Raw genomic sequence first — 15,468 nt, 5'->3', positions numbered from 1 at the left:
AGCAAGGTACATAGAATATGTCTCCTCCTACATGTGCCAAGCATGACCTTGGAGGAGGGCTGATCCTCACTATTGCCTGCAGCTGACCCTATTACTGATTTGTCATGCCTAGTTCTGCACTATCTCTGTATGGAGGGGGCCATCTTGGTAGAGGAGAAGGGTTTTGCTTCTTCATGTCAAAGATGTCCTCTGATGATTAGTGATCTGATAACTAGTGGAGGGTAATATTCAAGAGGCAGCAGGAGAGAATGAATAAAGCAGAAGCAGAGAGATCATTACACTGCAGCTTTCTCTTTAGACAAAAAACATTGAAAAGCGCAGTACTGACATCATCAAACCTTTCTCCAAATCATTTCAGACTAGCAGTCAGAGGCAGCAATGCTTTAGATATCACACAGTAGGTCCACAGCTATAAGGCTGTTGGTACAGGAGTGCCTAGGTAAGCTCACATGTGAGAAATTGCACTGCATTTTTAGGAGCAATTTAAGAGAAAAATTAAATCTTTCAGGATATTGTTTTGGAACAGGTAACATTTCTAAATATTTCTTATAACATAGCAAAGCTTTGTCTTCTAAGTTCAGACTTACTATAAAGCTCAATTCCAGGAATTCATTTCCTTTGTAAAAAAAATGAAGGCACACTGTAAAGTAAGTCCATCGAGGTGCATGGCACTTCCTGGGCTTAGCTCTATTATTTATATTTGACAGCTTTATAGTACTTCCGGGAGACAGCTATTGCTGAGTCGCTGCAGCTGCTATGCCTACCTCTCCCCTCCTTCTGCCCAATCACAGAAGCCTTGGTATTATGTGAACACATTCACAACATATAAAGGCTTCTGTGAAAGGGCAGCAGAGGGGAGAGGTGGGCAAAGCTGCTCTCTGTGCTTCTCTACTCTCAGATCCCAGAGTGTCTCTCCAGTGGAGCAATAAACCTGTCAAATCTAAATAATAGAGATAGGCCCAGGTGAAGTCATGCAGCTTTTTGGACTTAACACATAGTGTGCCTTCATCTTTGCAAAGTGACTGAATTCCTGGAATTCATCTTTAAAGAAAAGCTACATTAACAGATGACCAGTAATAGAAGGGCTAAAATACTTACTTTTCCAGAATCCCTCCAGTGCTGGTCATATGACCAAAAGCCTAGGCATGAAATCACTTGACCAACACTACAGAGAGCCTGCAGCAGCAACAGTAAATATTTCAGGCCTTCTTTTGCAGAATTTTCTTTATTGTACATCAGTGTATACTAAAGCAATGGTGTACACAGGAGCTGTGTTTAACATATATTTTAGTCCTGTTATGCCTGTTCAGATTTTCAGCTATATATAATTTGTTTCAGCAGTTGACAACTGAAAATTGTTCAGCATTCATGCTCCTAATATGTGTCATTGGTTCCTTTGTCCACAGGTATCTGAGATGTTACTACTTTGCTGTTCGAACTTTAATCACCATAGGGGGACTTGCTGAACCTGTGACAATATTCGAAATACTCTTCCAGCTGCTAAATTATTTCACTGGAGTCTTTGTCTTTTCAAGTTTAATTGGACAGGTAAAAGAGAATTCTTTTTTTTTTTGCTGTGAAGGTACCGGGACAAGTGAAGAAGGGAGTTTATAGTGTTCTAACTGGGTGACGTGGAATTTTATGTTAGGAGTCCTGGAACAAAGTTTGCAGCATATGTAATTTTGCATGATGGAAATTTATACTCGTTTCATACACATAAAAGTACTTTTTTTTTTTTTTCATTTTTAATGTCCTGCTGTCACCAAGTGACACCAGGAAGAGAGGTTTGGCTTACCAGTAGATGCTGTTTCACAATGCCACCAGATCAGTGGCGGAACTACCGCCATAGCAGCACATGCGGGCGCTATGGGGCCCGCAGTCAAATGGGGCCCGGTGAGGACAGGTGCTATGGCTCCGCGGGAGATAGCGGGCGGCTCCGCGGTGTGGCCCGCGGCTCCGCGGGTGGTCTGCGGGCGGCTCCGCGGGTGAGAGCTGGCGGTCCGCGGGCGGCCCGTGGGTAGTCCGCGGCTCCGCGGGTAGTCCGCGGCTCCGCGGGTGGACCGCGGGCGGCTCCGCGGGTGAGAGCGGGCAGTCCGCGGGTCTGCGGGGGGCTCCGCGGGTCCGCGGGGGGCTCCGCGGGTGATAGTGGGAGGCAGATGAGAGTGGCCGGTCCGCTGGTGAGAGAGTGGGCGTGAGCGGGCTGGCCAATCAGGGAGCTGACGGGTGAGGGAGCATAGAGATGACATCATCTCTCGCCGCCCTCTCATCCCTGCAGTGCAGTTCCCCCCTCACTGTGCAGGCAGCCAGGAAGCAGAGAGATGACATTATCTCTCTGCTGCCTGACTGATAATCTGCTGGCTGACTCTGTGACACAGCAGGAAAGTGGCAGAGCAAGTGACAATCCATAATGTGTGGCAGGCGACGTGGCAAGTGACAACCCAGGACGTGGCAAGTGACAATCCGTAACGTGTGGCAGGTGACGTGGCAAGTGAAAATCCATGACGTGGCAAATGACAATCCATAATGTGTGGCAGGCAACGTGGCAAGTGACAACCAGAGACGTGGCAAGTGACAATCCGTAACGTGTGGCAGGTGACATGGCAAGTGACAACCTGGATGTGGCAAGTGACAATCCGTAACATGTGGCAGGTGACGTGGCAAGTGAAAATCCGTGACGTGACAAGTGACAATCCGTAATGTGTGGCAGGTGACGTGGCAAGTGACAACCCGGGACGTGCAAGTGACAATCCATAATGTGTGGCAAGTGACAATCTAGGATGTGGTAAGTGACAATCTGTAATGTGTGGCAATCTAGGACGTGGCAAGTGACAATCCGTAATGTGTGGCAGGTGACGTGGCAAGTGACAACCTGGATGTGGCAAGTGACAATCCGTAACATGTGGCAGGTGACGTGGCAAGTGACAACCTGGATGTGGCAAGTGACAATCCGTAACATGTGGCAGGTGACGTGGCAAGTGAAAATCCGTGATGTGACAAGTGACAATCCGTAATGTGTGGCAGGTGACGTGGCAAGTGACAATCCGTAATGTGTGGCAGGTGACGTGGCAAGTGACAACCCGAGACGTGGCAAGTGACAATCCGTAATGTGTGGCAGGTAATGTGGCAAGTGACAATCCGGGACTTGGCAAGTGGACAATCCGCAACATGTGGCAGGTGACATTCTGCAACGTGTGACAAGTGACAATCTGCATCTGGTGGCAGGCGACGTGGCAAGTGGACAATCTGCAATGTGTAGCAGGTGATGTGACAAGTGACAATCCTTTATGTGTGGCAAGTGACAATCCAGGACGTGGCAAGTTACAATCCATAATGTGTGGCAAGTGACGTGGCAAGTGACAATCCAGGACGTGGCATGTGACAATCCATAATGTGTGGCAAGTGACAATCCAGGGCGTGGCAAGTGACAATCCATAATGTGTGGCAGGTGACTTGGCAAGTGACAATCCGCAACATGTGGTAGGTGACATTCCGCAACGTTTGACAAGTTACAATCTGCATCTGGTGGCAGGCGATGATGGCAAGTGACACGCTCAGGGATCCCACTGATTTTGCATTATGGTGAGTTGAACTATTTAATTTTATATAACAGAACAGAAATTGGTTAAAAGGCCTGGAGGTCAGCAATGTGTTCCCTTCAGGGGCTGCATAGAGTATACTGCATACTTTGTTGTTCAAAATTAATATAAACCGTTGCCTGGGTACTGTGCCACATGGGTGTGGTAGTCTGTTGTTTAATGGCATTAGTTAATTTTTTTTGGTGGGGGGGGCCCATACAACATTTTGCTATGGGGCCCTGTGATTTCTAGTTACGCCCCTGCACCAGATGATAACAGAAGTCTTCAGGTAGGGTTTCCACTGTTGACTGCTGATTCACAATGAACAGATCGAAGTGCAAAGTTGTTAGAAGCTTGCTAAATGTCCAAGTAGATTACAGTAAACAGGAGCAGTGATGCACTATGTTGTCAAGTGGAGTAATATCAACATGTGTTAACAGACTTGGAAAACAGTGCATGGTAAGGTAAGCAAAAGATTAGAAAGCAGGAAGCAGATAGAACAATTCCAAACAACAAGCTGGGCCAGGTAGACAGAAAATCAGACAAAATTCAGGATGCAAAGACTGATCACAAAGTAAAAAATAAAAATAAATACTGCACTAGAAATCAAGTGATAAAGGAAAACAAAGCTGTAACAAAAACATGAAATATCCCTATGGTGCAAATAAATAATAATAAAAATAAGTTGCGCTAAACTCAAACGGTCACGCTTATATGACACAAAGTAAGCCAACAATTATTTCAGTGCTAATCACACAACAGTGTCCATATGCACAATTCAGTGTGTTGACATCAGCAGTCAGTAAGTCCATAAATTGACGAGTCTATAAATGAAAGGATGCAAATGCACAGCAAAGTCCACTCAAGTTATATCTTCCACTACCCATCGGCATTGAGATAGATTTGCTGTGGAGAAGAAAGCAAGTCTCGAAATGAAGAGGATGAAGCTCTATAAGTGGAAACCCTTACCAGAGCAGGTGGACCCATTTAAGAGCAGAGTCGTCGGAGCAGGCAGATTTAGCCCTCTGCAGGGACAGGCAGGTCGTCTTAGCTCTCCGCTGTCTTCCGGAAGTGAATGAAAATCCCCTTAATGGATGCGGAAAACAGCCCGACAAACACTACAATCTGAGAGAAATTTTTTACACTCAGGCTCAAAGTCAACAGTGTAAATAGATAAAAAAGAGACTCCAATTGTGATATACCATAAAAATGGGAGTCTTTAATGTTAATCAGTAAGCAGTAAACCACAATGTAACAATATAAATACATTTAAAACAGCCGGCTAGCTAAAAACAAGCAAACACCCGTGTTCCGGGGCTACATGTGGCGTGATGGCATCAGCGCAAAGCACCAGCCAACTGGTCACAAAGTGCCTATATTCAAGCAATATCCTTGAGCTAATGCTCAGCAAAAATAGCAGCTGTGAACTTACACATCCATTTCCTGGAGCTTGTGCTTGCAGTGTGCACAATCTCCAGCAGATGACAGCAACATAGCGGAGAAGACAAACATGCTGCACTAAGATGAAGTATCCACAAGATGGCGCGTAATCAAGTGTTAGGTTCAGCTTGGGCCTGTAACCTGCTCTCTCTTGGTTAAGCTCTACTCTACTGTCATTCAATTGTGAAATTTCAGAGCCCATATCGACCGCTGAAGTTCTGGCATTTGACAATTGAATGTCTTGTGGTAGGGCCATGACTTAATCTCATCTTGGAAAAAATGCAGGTTACTGTGTATAGATGGTACCCAGGATTCAGGGAGATCCTTAAAAACATAGAATGTGTACAGATAACAAGACCAGATATTTGCAAGCAGTTGCTTGACTATAGTGGATATACCAGCTTCAATTCCAGAAAATGTATTTGATTAAGCAGTTGTCAAATTGTAGGACTAGTTTTGGGGAAATGTATCTTTTAGATATATTGTCAGAAGAGAAAGTCATTTTTTTAATGGACCCTTCTTTGGAATTATGATGCTTGGAAATATATAGATTAGTTAATTTTCTGTAAACCCTGGCTTCTTTCCTTTCTGTTGTTTTTTGGTTCTTCTACTCACAGTTTGAGCGTTAGTAATAGTTAGGAAAAATTTGCATAAAATGTAAATATTTGCTGCTTTAATGCTCCTTCTGACAATCAGGTCCATCAGTTAGCAGACTCAAAAAACAATATACTGTACTTCCTATAAGGATGTAACCAGATATGGATAAGGGAGGAAGGATTAGCACATCTGTTGTGTTTTTTTATTTTTTATTGCTGTTTGAGTCCTTGTAGGATAGATTTGTCCTCAGTATCTGTTCTGATGACAACTGTCACCGGGACAAAAATTAAAGAAAGATCTAAACTGGTATATTTCAATACAGATCTCTGTTCCTGGTGCCAACTGTTTAATTTAGAATTTCTCCTTACTATGTTTTTGTTTCTAATTTCTTGTATTTTAAGAACAGAAAGTGGAAGAAAAGAGTTTTGAAAGATAAAGACACAAGTAAATGGAAAAAAAGGCTGTAATTATTTTCCAATCTATTAAAAAAAAAAAAAAAAAATAGGTTTAATTGTAATTCCGTTTTAAGCAGGGAGTTTGGGTGAGGATTACTCCAATATAGAGCCAGTGGCTAATCTATAAGTCTCCACAAATTTATTTTAAAACATAAATGTGCTTAAACATGTACAAATGCTAAAGTCACTACAAAAGTCATAACTGAAGGTGGAAACCTTGTGCTTCTTGTATATGGGTCACTCAAAAAGTCATTATCATTTCCCTTCAAGAATGAAAGATAAGAATCTCCAGCAACCGTATCATCTCTATTCTAACAATATGAGACATGTTTTCATACAGCAGTCAACAGGCACATCTAGGGACAGTCCATTTCTAAACGATTGTGAGCAGACTATAGCAAGTTGTCATAGATTTTGTAAACCAAAACCCATTTTTTCATTTCTGTAAGCATCACTAATTAATTTAAACAGATGTGTGAGTAGACATGTTCTTATCCCAGTAACAATCTTATTTAAAAAAAAAAAAATTATCATTAGAACTTTAAAAATTCTTAAATAATTAATTATTACATCTGCATTAGTATCAGGCAGAGAGACTGTCATACCATATTCTAAAGAAGAGATTGGAGGAAACAGACAAAAAAGCAACTCCAAACCAAAACCAAAGTGTTTTCTTAGTTTTGCATCAAGGGGGAAAGTGTTAAATATTTGGCCTTTTTTTTTGCTCTTGATAGAGGAACAAAAAGTTAAAGGGACATGATTGTCCTACTTGTATACACTGCATATTTTCGGTAAATGTTTTGGGCAAATTATACATTTGGATTTTATGCAATACCCTTTATTAGCTAACTTGATTTAAGATGAGTTAAGATGCAAGCATTTGGAATAACTCAGATTCATTTGACAGGTATAAAGCCTATCCTGAATGCTTGCATTTTAATAACTCAAGTTAACCAAAAAATGGTAGCATTTTAAGTGGAACTAAACTGTATCTGAAAAACATAAACTTAAAATGCTATTTATTTAATTCTTAATATTCAAAGCAAACTCACCCATCCATCTGTGTCTTTATGCTTTATTTTGTTGAGAAATAAATTTGAAAAACACCCCCTAGCATTTCTAGGCACAGCTATCTTGAGTAAGGGCAAATTATGTATGTAGTATTTACTTCCTGGAATCCATCTGCTTTTAGTTCAGGCATGCAGGCAGAAAGGTGTGCATGGCTGAGAAAACCCTTCCTCCAGATAAAAGAAATCAGATGCCTATGAAGATTCTTGGGATATATGACATAATTTTGGCCTAAGCCTAAACCAGAAAGCAACTTTTTCTGGTTTAATATAGAGATATAAAATTAAGTTTAAATCAAGTATTTAAAGCGGGAGTCCGCCGGGACTCCGCGTTTTTTTTTTTTTTTTTAAAAGCCAGCAGCTACAAATACTGCAGCTGCTGACTTTTAAATAGTGACACTTACCTGTCCAGCGCGCCCGCGATGTCGGCACCGCCATCTTGGGTATGGGAATCAGGAAATGGAGCCTTTCGGCTTCATTTCCCGGTTCCCTACTGCGCATGCGCGAGCCGCGCGGCGCAATCCGGACGGTCCCCGCTGCCTCTGGGAGCTGTGTGTTTCCCAGCAGGCAGTGGGGCACTTGCTGAAGGGGGCGGGCGCTTGCGGAAAGGGGCGTAACGTACGCCCCTTTCCGCAGAGAGCTAGCCCGGAAGTGGGTGCAGTTACCTGGATTATCCAGGTAACTGCACCCCCCTCCCCCCTGAAAGGTGCCGATTGTGGCGCCGGAGGGGGATTCCGATGAGCGGAGGTCCATTTTAGGGTGGACCTCCGCTTTAAATATATAAATATAATGCATCTTCCTATCCATTTACCAATACTAGCAGTGTAAGGATTAAAAATAGTTAATGTTGATTGAGAGAGTTTATTGATGGCTAACATGGTACAGCACTCTACTAACTTTACCAGCTATATAAAGCTTTATTACAGCAATGTGTCAAAAACAAGTATGGAAAAAAAATCCTACAAAAAGTAAAAATATCGCTCCACTGAATTATTGTAGCCTGAGTTTCATATTTAAAACAATGTTGTCTCTGATATACAGTCCCAAAAATGTTGGCTCCTGAGTATTTTACTTTTGTCTCATTTCAGCATAGTGTCTAGTTGGCCCAAAAGTTCTATCCAGTAAATGAAAGTTAAAAGGTCCTTTAAAGTGCCCGAATATTAATAACATAAATATTATATAATATATTTAGATCTATATAAGCTGGCATTCAGTAAGATGGTTCATACAAAGTGACCATTTTATACAAAATGTGCATGTAAATGCAGGATACCACATTTAATGAGAGCACAAACTCCAAGTGGTTGTAAAGGTACAAGCTTTTTTACCTTCATGCCATTGGCTCCTGCCAATCACGGCCAGTTAGCCAATCATGAGATGGAGAGGCTGGCCCGTGCCGCGGCTCCGTGTATGAATGGGAACACGGGAGCATGCCTGCTTGGGTGCCCCCAGAGCAACCTGCTTCATGTGGGGGCACACAACAGGAGGGAGGAGCCAGGAGTGTTGGCGTGGGACCAGAGAAGAGGAGGATCTGGGCTGCTCTGTGCAAAACCACTGCACAGAGCAGGTAAGTATAACATGTTTGTAATAATAAAAAAAAAAAACACAACACTTTCCCATTCTAAAGTAGTTGATCTATTGGTCGACTCCCATAAGAAACTGTTGGTGAATTTTTGATCGATCAGCACTTGCAGTCAATTGGCTGCTGAGCTGATCAGTGTATTCTGGGAGCAGAGGAGTCCCCCAGCCAGAATATAATAGCGCAGCAAGGGGGATTGCCCCATCCTGCTCAAATCAAGGAATCGGTTTGGTTTTATTTGTTCATCCGACTGCCCGATCAGAAAAAAAAAACATCCATCTATTGCCAGCCTAAAACTTGTAGAGCTGCGCAACATATAAGCCTTGCTGTAATATTTTACAAAGAAATTCTTATGACTTGGCTAGGTTTCATTTTATTTAAAAATAAGCAGCATATTTTAGAGAGAATTTTTTGAGAAAAATGGTATGCGTATTGTATATAAAATGTCAGACCAATTTTTCCACATTCTATCTCTTTCACAGCTAGATGCTGAGAATAAATACTCTACACATATTATATTAGATTCTGTAACAATTGTAATCTGCCCTTTTCTTTCTAATGTTTTACGGCTTTAAAGGCCTGTGAACCGAACCAAAGCTCATTAACCACTTCAGCCCCGGATCATTTTGCTGGTCAAAGACCAGACCACTTTTTGCGATTCCGCACTGCATCGCTTTAACTGACAATTGCGCGGTCATGCGACGTGGCTCCCAAACAAAATTGACGTCCTTTTTTTCCCACAAATAGAGCTTTCTTTTGGTGGTATTTGATCACCGCTGAGGTTTTAATTGTTGGTGCTATAAACAAAAATAGAGCGACAATTTTGAAAAAAAACGCATTATTTTTTACTTTTTGTTATAATCAATATCCCCCAAAAATATATAAAAAAACATTTTTTCCCCTCAGTTTAGGCCGATACGTATTCTTCTACATATTTTTGGTAAAAAAAATCGCAATAAACGATTATTGATTGGTTTGCGCAAAAGTTATAGCGTTTACAAAATAGGGAATAGTTTTATGGCATTTTTATTTTTTTACTAGTAATGGCGGCGATCAGCGTTTTTAATTGTGACTGTGACATTATGACGGACACATCGGACCATTGTCATTTATACAGCAATCACTGCTATACAAATGCAGTGATTCCTGTGTAAAAGGCACTGGCAGTGAAGGGGTTAACCAGTGGGTGGCAGTGTAGGTGTTAAGTGTTCCTAGGGGTGTGTTACTAACTGTGGGGGGCTGGGCTTTCATTTAGTGAACACTGATCTCTGCTCCAATCACATGGAGCAGAGATCAGCTTCACTAGTTGCTAGGCAGAATGGGGAGATGCTGTTTACAATGGCATCTCTCCGTTCACCCGCCCCGAGAGATGATTACGGGTATGCCCATGGGACCCGCGACTGGACCCATGGGGGTCCCGCCCGGCACGCGAGCACGCCGGCAGCGCGCTCGCGTTGGCAGGGCGGCAAATTCAATAGGACGAACAGGTACGCCCATTTGCCTGCCCATGCCATTCTGCCGATGTACATCGGCGTGTGCCAGTCGGGAACCGGTTAACACAAGCTCTTAAAAAAAGTTGATCAAGTACACAATGGGGTTGATTAACAAAAGGCAAATGGGCTGTTCTCTTTGCAACGGAAGTTTTCCCAGAGCTTAGTGAATGAGGCAAAGCTTTGCAGGCTTCCATCATCCAATCATGTAAAAGCAAAAATACAGTTTTTTTTCCTTGCATGTAATTGGGTATTCTTTGTAAAGTGAAATTTCACCACATACACTACTCTATGGGGGAAATTCCCTTGCAATATGTAGCTTTCCTTGTAAAGTGAACAGTCTGTTTGTCTTTAGTAAATCAACCCCAATGCTTCTTAACCACTTCCCGACCAGCGCACGACGATGTACGTCGACAGAATGGCACGGGCAGGAATATTGGCGTACAGGTACGTCCAATATTCAATGCCGCACTGCCATCGGGAGCGCGCTGCCGGCGGCGCGCTCCCACGCTGGTCGGGACCCCCGTGAGTCCGGTCGCGGGACCCGCGGACTCGATCGCCGCGGGCAACCCCGCGATCGTCTCACGGAGCGGCCAAATGGAGGAAATGCTGTGTAAACAACATTTCTCCATTCTGCCTAGCAACTAGTGACGCTGATCTCTGCTCCATGTGATTGGAGCAGAGATCAGTGTTCACTAAATGAAAGCCCAACCCCCCCACAGTTAGTAACACACCCCTAGGAACACTTAACCCCTACACTGCCACCCACTGGTTAACCCTTTCACTGCCAGTGTCATTTACACAGGAATCACTGCATTTATATAGCAGTGATTACTGTATAAATGACAATGGTCCCAAAAATGTGTCAAAAATGTCCGATGGGTCCCCCACAATGTCGCAGTCACAATAAAAATCGCTGATCGCCGCCATTACTAGTAAAAAAAAAATAATAAAAAATTATTAATAAAAATGCTATAAAACTATCCCTATTTTGTAAACGCTATAACTTTTGCGCAAACCAATCAATAATCGCTTATTGCGATTTTTTTTACCAAAAATATGTAGAAGAATACGTATCGGCCTAAACTGAGGGAAAAAAATGTTTTTTTATATATTTTTGGGGGATATTTATTATAACAAAAAGTAAAAAATAATGCGTTTTTTTCAAAATTGTCGCTCTATTTTTGGTTATAGCGCAAAAAATAAAAACCGCAGGGGTGATCAAATACCACCAAAAGAAATCTCTATTTGTGGGAAAAAAAGGACGTCAATTTTGTTTGGGAGCCACGTCGCACGACCACGCAATTGTCAGTTAAAGCGACGCAGTGCCGAATCGCAAAAAGGGGTCTGGTCTTTGACCAGCAAATTGGTCCGGTCTGCAAGTGGTTAAACAGAGTTTCCCAGATGGGTATTCCTACTATGCAAAAAATACCTTATAAAATCATTTGCCAAACTGTGTTTTATTTAGGAGTATTATAGCTGAATTCCGAGAAAGACAGTAAAGGACTCTGGTCCGCCGGACAATTTGCCCGTGTGTGGGCTCCAGCGGACTTTTTCTTCCCAAAAGTCCAGCGGACTTAGAAAGAAGTCTTGACTCAAAATTGTCCGCCAGACTCGGTAGTCCGGCGGACAATCCACTCGTCTGTGTGCTAGTCCACCCGACTTTTCAAATGAATGGACTTGCCCACAGTAAAGTCCGTTCATTTTGAACGTGACTCCAGGTAGACGGGACTAGCGAAGAAAGTCAATGTCGCCACTTTCATTAGCGAGATTGACACCTTGCTAGCCCGTCGCCTGGTATGGATCTAAAGGGGAACCCGTACGCCGAAAAAACGGTGTGGGGGTCCCCCCAAAGTCCATACCAGATCCTTACCCAAGCACACAGCCTGGCTGGTAAGGAAAGGGGGTGGGGACGAGCGAACGCCCCCCTCCTGAGCCGTACCAGGCCGCGTGCTCTCAACATGGGGGTTGCTTGCCTACACACGGAGTAAAGTCTGTTCAGTGTGGCCGCCCCCCCCCCCTCCCCAAGCACCTTGTCCCCATGTTGATGAGGACAAGGGCCTCTTCCCGATAACCCTGGCTGTTGGTTGTCGGGGTCTGTGGGCAAGGGCTTATCAGAATCCGGGAGCCCCCTTTAATAAAGGGGCCCCCAGATCCCGGACCCCCACCCTATGTGAATGAGTATGGGGTACGATGTACCCCTACCCATTCACCTGAGGGAAAAAGTGTTAATAAAAAACACACAACACAGGTTTTTAAAGTAGTTTATTAGACAGCTCCTGGAGTCTTCTTCTGACTTCGGGAGTCTTCTCGCCAGGGGCTCCTCCGCTATCTTCTGCTCTTTAACCGCTATTTTACTAACAGAGGAGCCCAGCTTTCTTCTTCATCGTTGCCGCCGTCCGGAGTCTTCTTCCGACTTCGGGGGTCTTTTTTCGCTCTTCGTTTCTTCTGCCGGGCCTCTGCTATCTTCTTCCAGCTCTTTTACTAGTGTTGGCCCGGTCTTCTGTTGCTGTCCCCGCCTTCTTCTTCATCCGGGGGATGCTGGGACTGTGACATCATAAGGGGCAGGGTCACCATGTGACATCTCCCAGTGACCTCACCCCTTATACCTATATAAGTCACCGCACAACACATCCCTGGCATTGCAGCCAGAGAGAGCGTCGTGTCAACATCGTAAGGAAGAAGAAAAAGAGAAGAAGAAGAAGAATATGAAGAAGGCGACAGCAACAGAAGACCGGGATAACGCTAGTAAAAGGAAGAAAATAGCGGAGGCCTAGTAGAAGAAACGAAGAAACGAAGAGCAGGACAAGACCCCCGAAGTCAGAAGAAGACCCCTGGAGCTGTCTAATAAACTACTTTAAAAACCTGTGTTGTGTTTTTTTTTATTAACACTTTTTCCCTCAGGTGAATGTGTAGGGGTACATCGTACCCCATACTCATTCACATAGGGTGGTTGGACGGGATCTGGGGGCCACATTATTAAAGGGGGCTCCCTGATTCTGATAAGCTCCCCTCCCGCAGACCCTGACAACCAACGGCCAGGGTTGTCGGGAAGAGGCCCTTGTCCTCATCAACATGGGGACAAGGTGCTTGGGGAGGGGGGGGGGGCGGCCACACTGAACAGACTTTACTCCGTGTGTGGGCAAGTCCGTTCATTTGAAAAGTCCGCCAAAAGTCCGGTGGATTGTTCGCCGGACCTATTCCGCCGGAAAGGAAAAGTCCGGTCATGTATGGAGGCGTGTGTGGGCAAGTCCACTCATTCGGAAAGTGTAGCAGACCTCTGCTGGAAAGTCTGGAGGATTGTACGCTGGACTAAGTCCGCTGGATAGTCTGATCGTGTGCACAAGGCATATGTGTATACAGGGCCAGTGCTACCACTAGGCAGAGTAGACAGCCACCTAGGGCACACTATCACCTAGGGTGCACTACCACCTAGGGCGCCGCCACGGCCTCTGTCCTGGTGAAGATCTAAACATGTGTGAGCTTGGTGCCAAGCCGTTTGTCCCTGGGAACACACCCACTGTATAACCAACAATCCTCCAATGTGTCCTGCAACGCTGTCACATCTCCTCACACAGTAATATCTCACAGCACTGTTCCGGGACTCCTTTACTCCAGCATGTCTCCCTGGAATGGCACTGTGTGTCTGTGTGAGTGCAGCGGAGGGGCTTGGTGAAGATGAGAGCATTGAGAGAGGTGCAGTGTCTGTTAGCTGACCTACCGACCAGCGGTGACCATGGAACTGCTGGATGGCGGCCCTGGCAGGGACATCAAGGAGCAGCTGGATGGTGGCGCTGGCGGGGACTCCATGGAGCAGCTGCATGAGCATTGAGAGAAGTGCACTGTCTGTTAGCTGACCTATCAACCAGCGGGGACCATGGAACCGCTGGATGGCGGCCCTGGCAGGGACATCAAGGAGGTAAGGAGGAGGATGGATCCTCCCCGATCTACATCGAGCTGTGTGTGGGGGATGGGGGTGAGTAGTGCAGGAAGTAGGAGTCAGTGTATGTGTCAGGTAGGTGGGTAAGGTAGGTCAGTGTATGTGTCAAGTAAGTGGGTCAGTGTATGTGTCAGGTAGGTCAGCGTAGTGGTCAGGTAGGTGGGTCACTGTATGTGTCAGGTAGGTCAGTTTAGGGGTCAGGTAGGTCATTGTAATGGTCAGGTAGGTCACGTGTGTTACAAGTGCAGGAAAGGGGGTGGAGTCATGGATGGAGCCAAGGGGGCGGCAAAATTAGGTTTTGCCTAGGGTATCAAAAATCCTTGCACCAGACCTTTGTGTATAATAGCCATCTTTGGGCTTATCTGAAACTTGCTCTGCTTTTCTTCAACAGTGTCTCTTGTGACCATAAATCCATCCATCCATCAATGTAGGTTAAATAATGCTCCTTGTCCTGCATTTCTGTCCCATATGCAGGGCAGGACTTACCATTGGGCTTGACTGGGCTCAAGCCCATGGGCCCCACCAAATAGGGGGCTCCCCGCCGAGATACATAGCTGAGTGTACTCGGCTTGGCTCCGCTCCGCTAACAGTCCCGCCCAGTCCCACCCTATGATGGACATAACACAGGGACTGGGCGTGACCGTGAGCCAAGCTGAGTATGCTCGGCTAATCTCTGCTCCGCTCGGGACTGCGACAGGACCCGAGAGGCGCCGAGAGGATCCGAGAGCCGCCAAGATACACAGGACTCTGTATCTCGGCGGCGCCATTTTTAAACTTCAAGACTGCAATGACAAGGCTACAAATGACAAGGCTGCAAATGACACTGGGGCAAGGCTGCAAATGACAAGGCTACACTGACAAGGCTGCAAATAACACTGACAAGGCTGCAATGACACTGAACAAGGTGCATTGATGGGCATTTATGTTTTTTTTCTTAAACTTCCCTCCTAAACGTTTTTTTCCTTAAAATCCCCTCCTAAACTTCGGGTGCGTGTTATACACCGGTGTGTACGCCGATAAATCTGATAATGTATAGAAGGTAGGGCCTGAAAATTACTTAAGCCCAGGGGCCCCCACCACCCTAAGTCCTGCCCTGCCCATATGACTCCCTATAGTGCAGGGCTACCGGTTGTGTAACATCCCTTCATAGTGCTCAATCTGCAGTGCTGATATCATGGATATCAATTCCCACAAACCTGCCCACTTATTGTTCATATCCCTCCTCCGTGTGGCTAGAGAAAGATCAAAAGCTTCCAATGTAATGATAACTTCATGGCATGTAAAAGTACAGATTTCTTCACTGTGCATTCACTTCTTGAGAACAT

General features: G+C 44.8%; 1 protein-coding gene across 1 annotated transcript in view; it reads left to right on the top strand.

The window, feature by feature from the left end:
• Positions 1 to 15,468, top strand: part of CNGB3 (cyclic nucleotide gated channel subunit beta 3) — a 534,104-nt gene that overhangs the window by 396,631 nt on the left and 122,005 nt on the right. The window contains exon 14 of the mRNA XM_077492986.1: positions 1,407 to 1,548. Within this exon, the coding sequence (XP_077349112.1) occupies positions 1,407 to 1,548 (142 nt within the window). The remainder of the gene's footprint in view (positions 1 to 1,406; positions 1,549 to 15,468) is intronic.

This window comes from Lithobates pipiens, unplaced genomic scaffold (assembly GCF_037356315.1).
Source record: "Lithobates pipiens isolate NorthernLeopardFrog02 unplaced genomic scaffold, aLitPip1_a1.2 Scaffold_19, whole genome shotgun sequence".
Lineage (NCBI taxonomy): Eukaryota > Metazoa > Chordata > Amphibia > Anura > Ranidae > Lithobates > Lithobates pipiens.
This window is presented reverse-complemented; position numbering and strand designations above follow the sequence as displayed.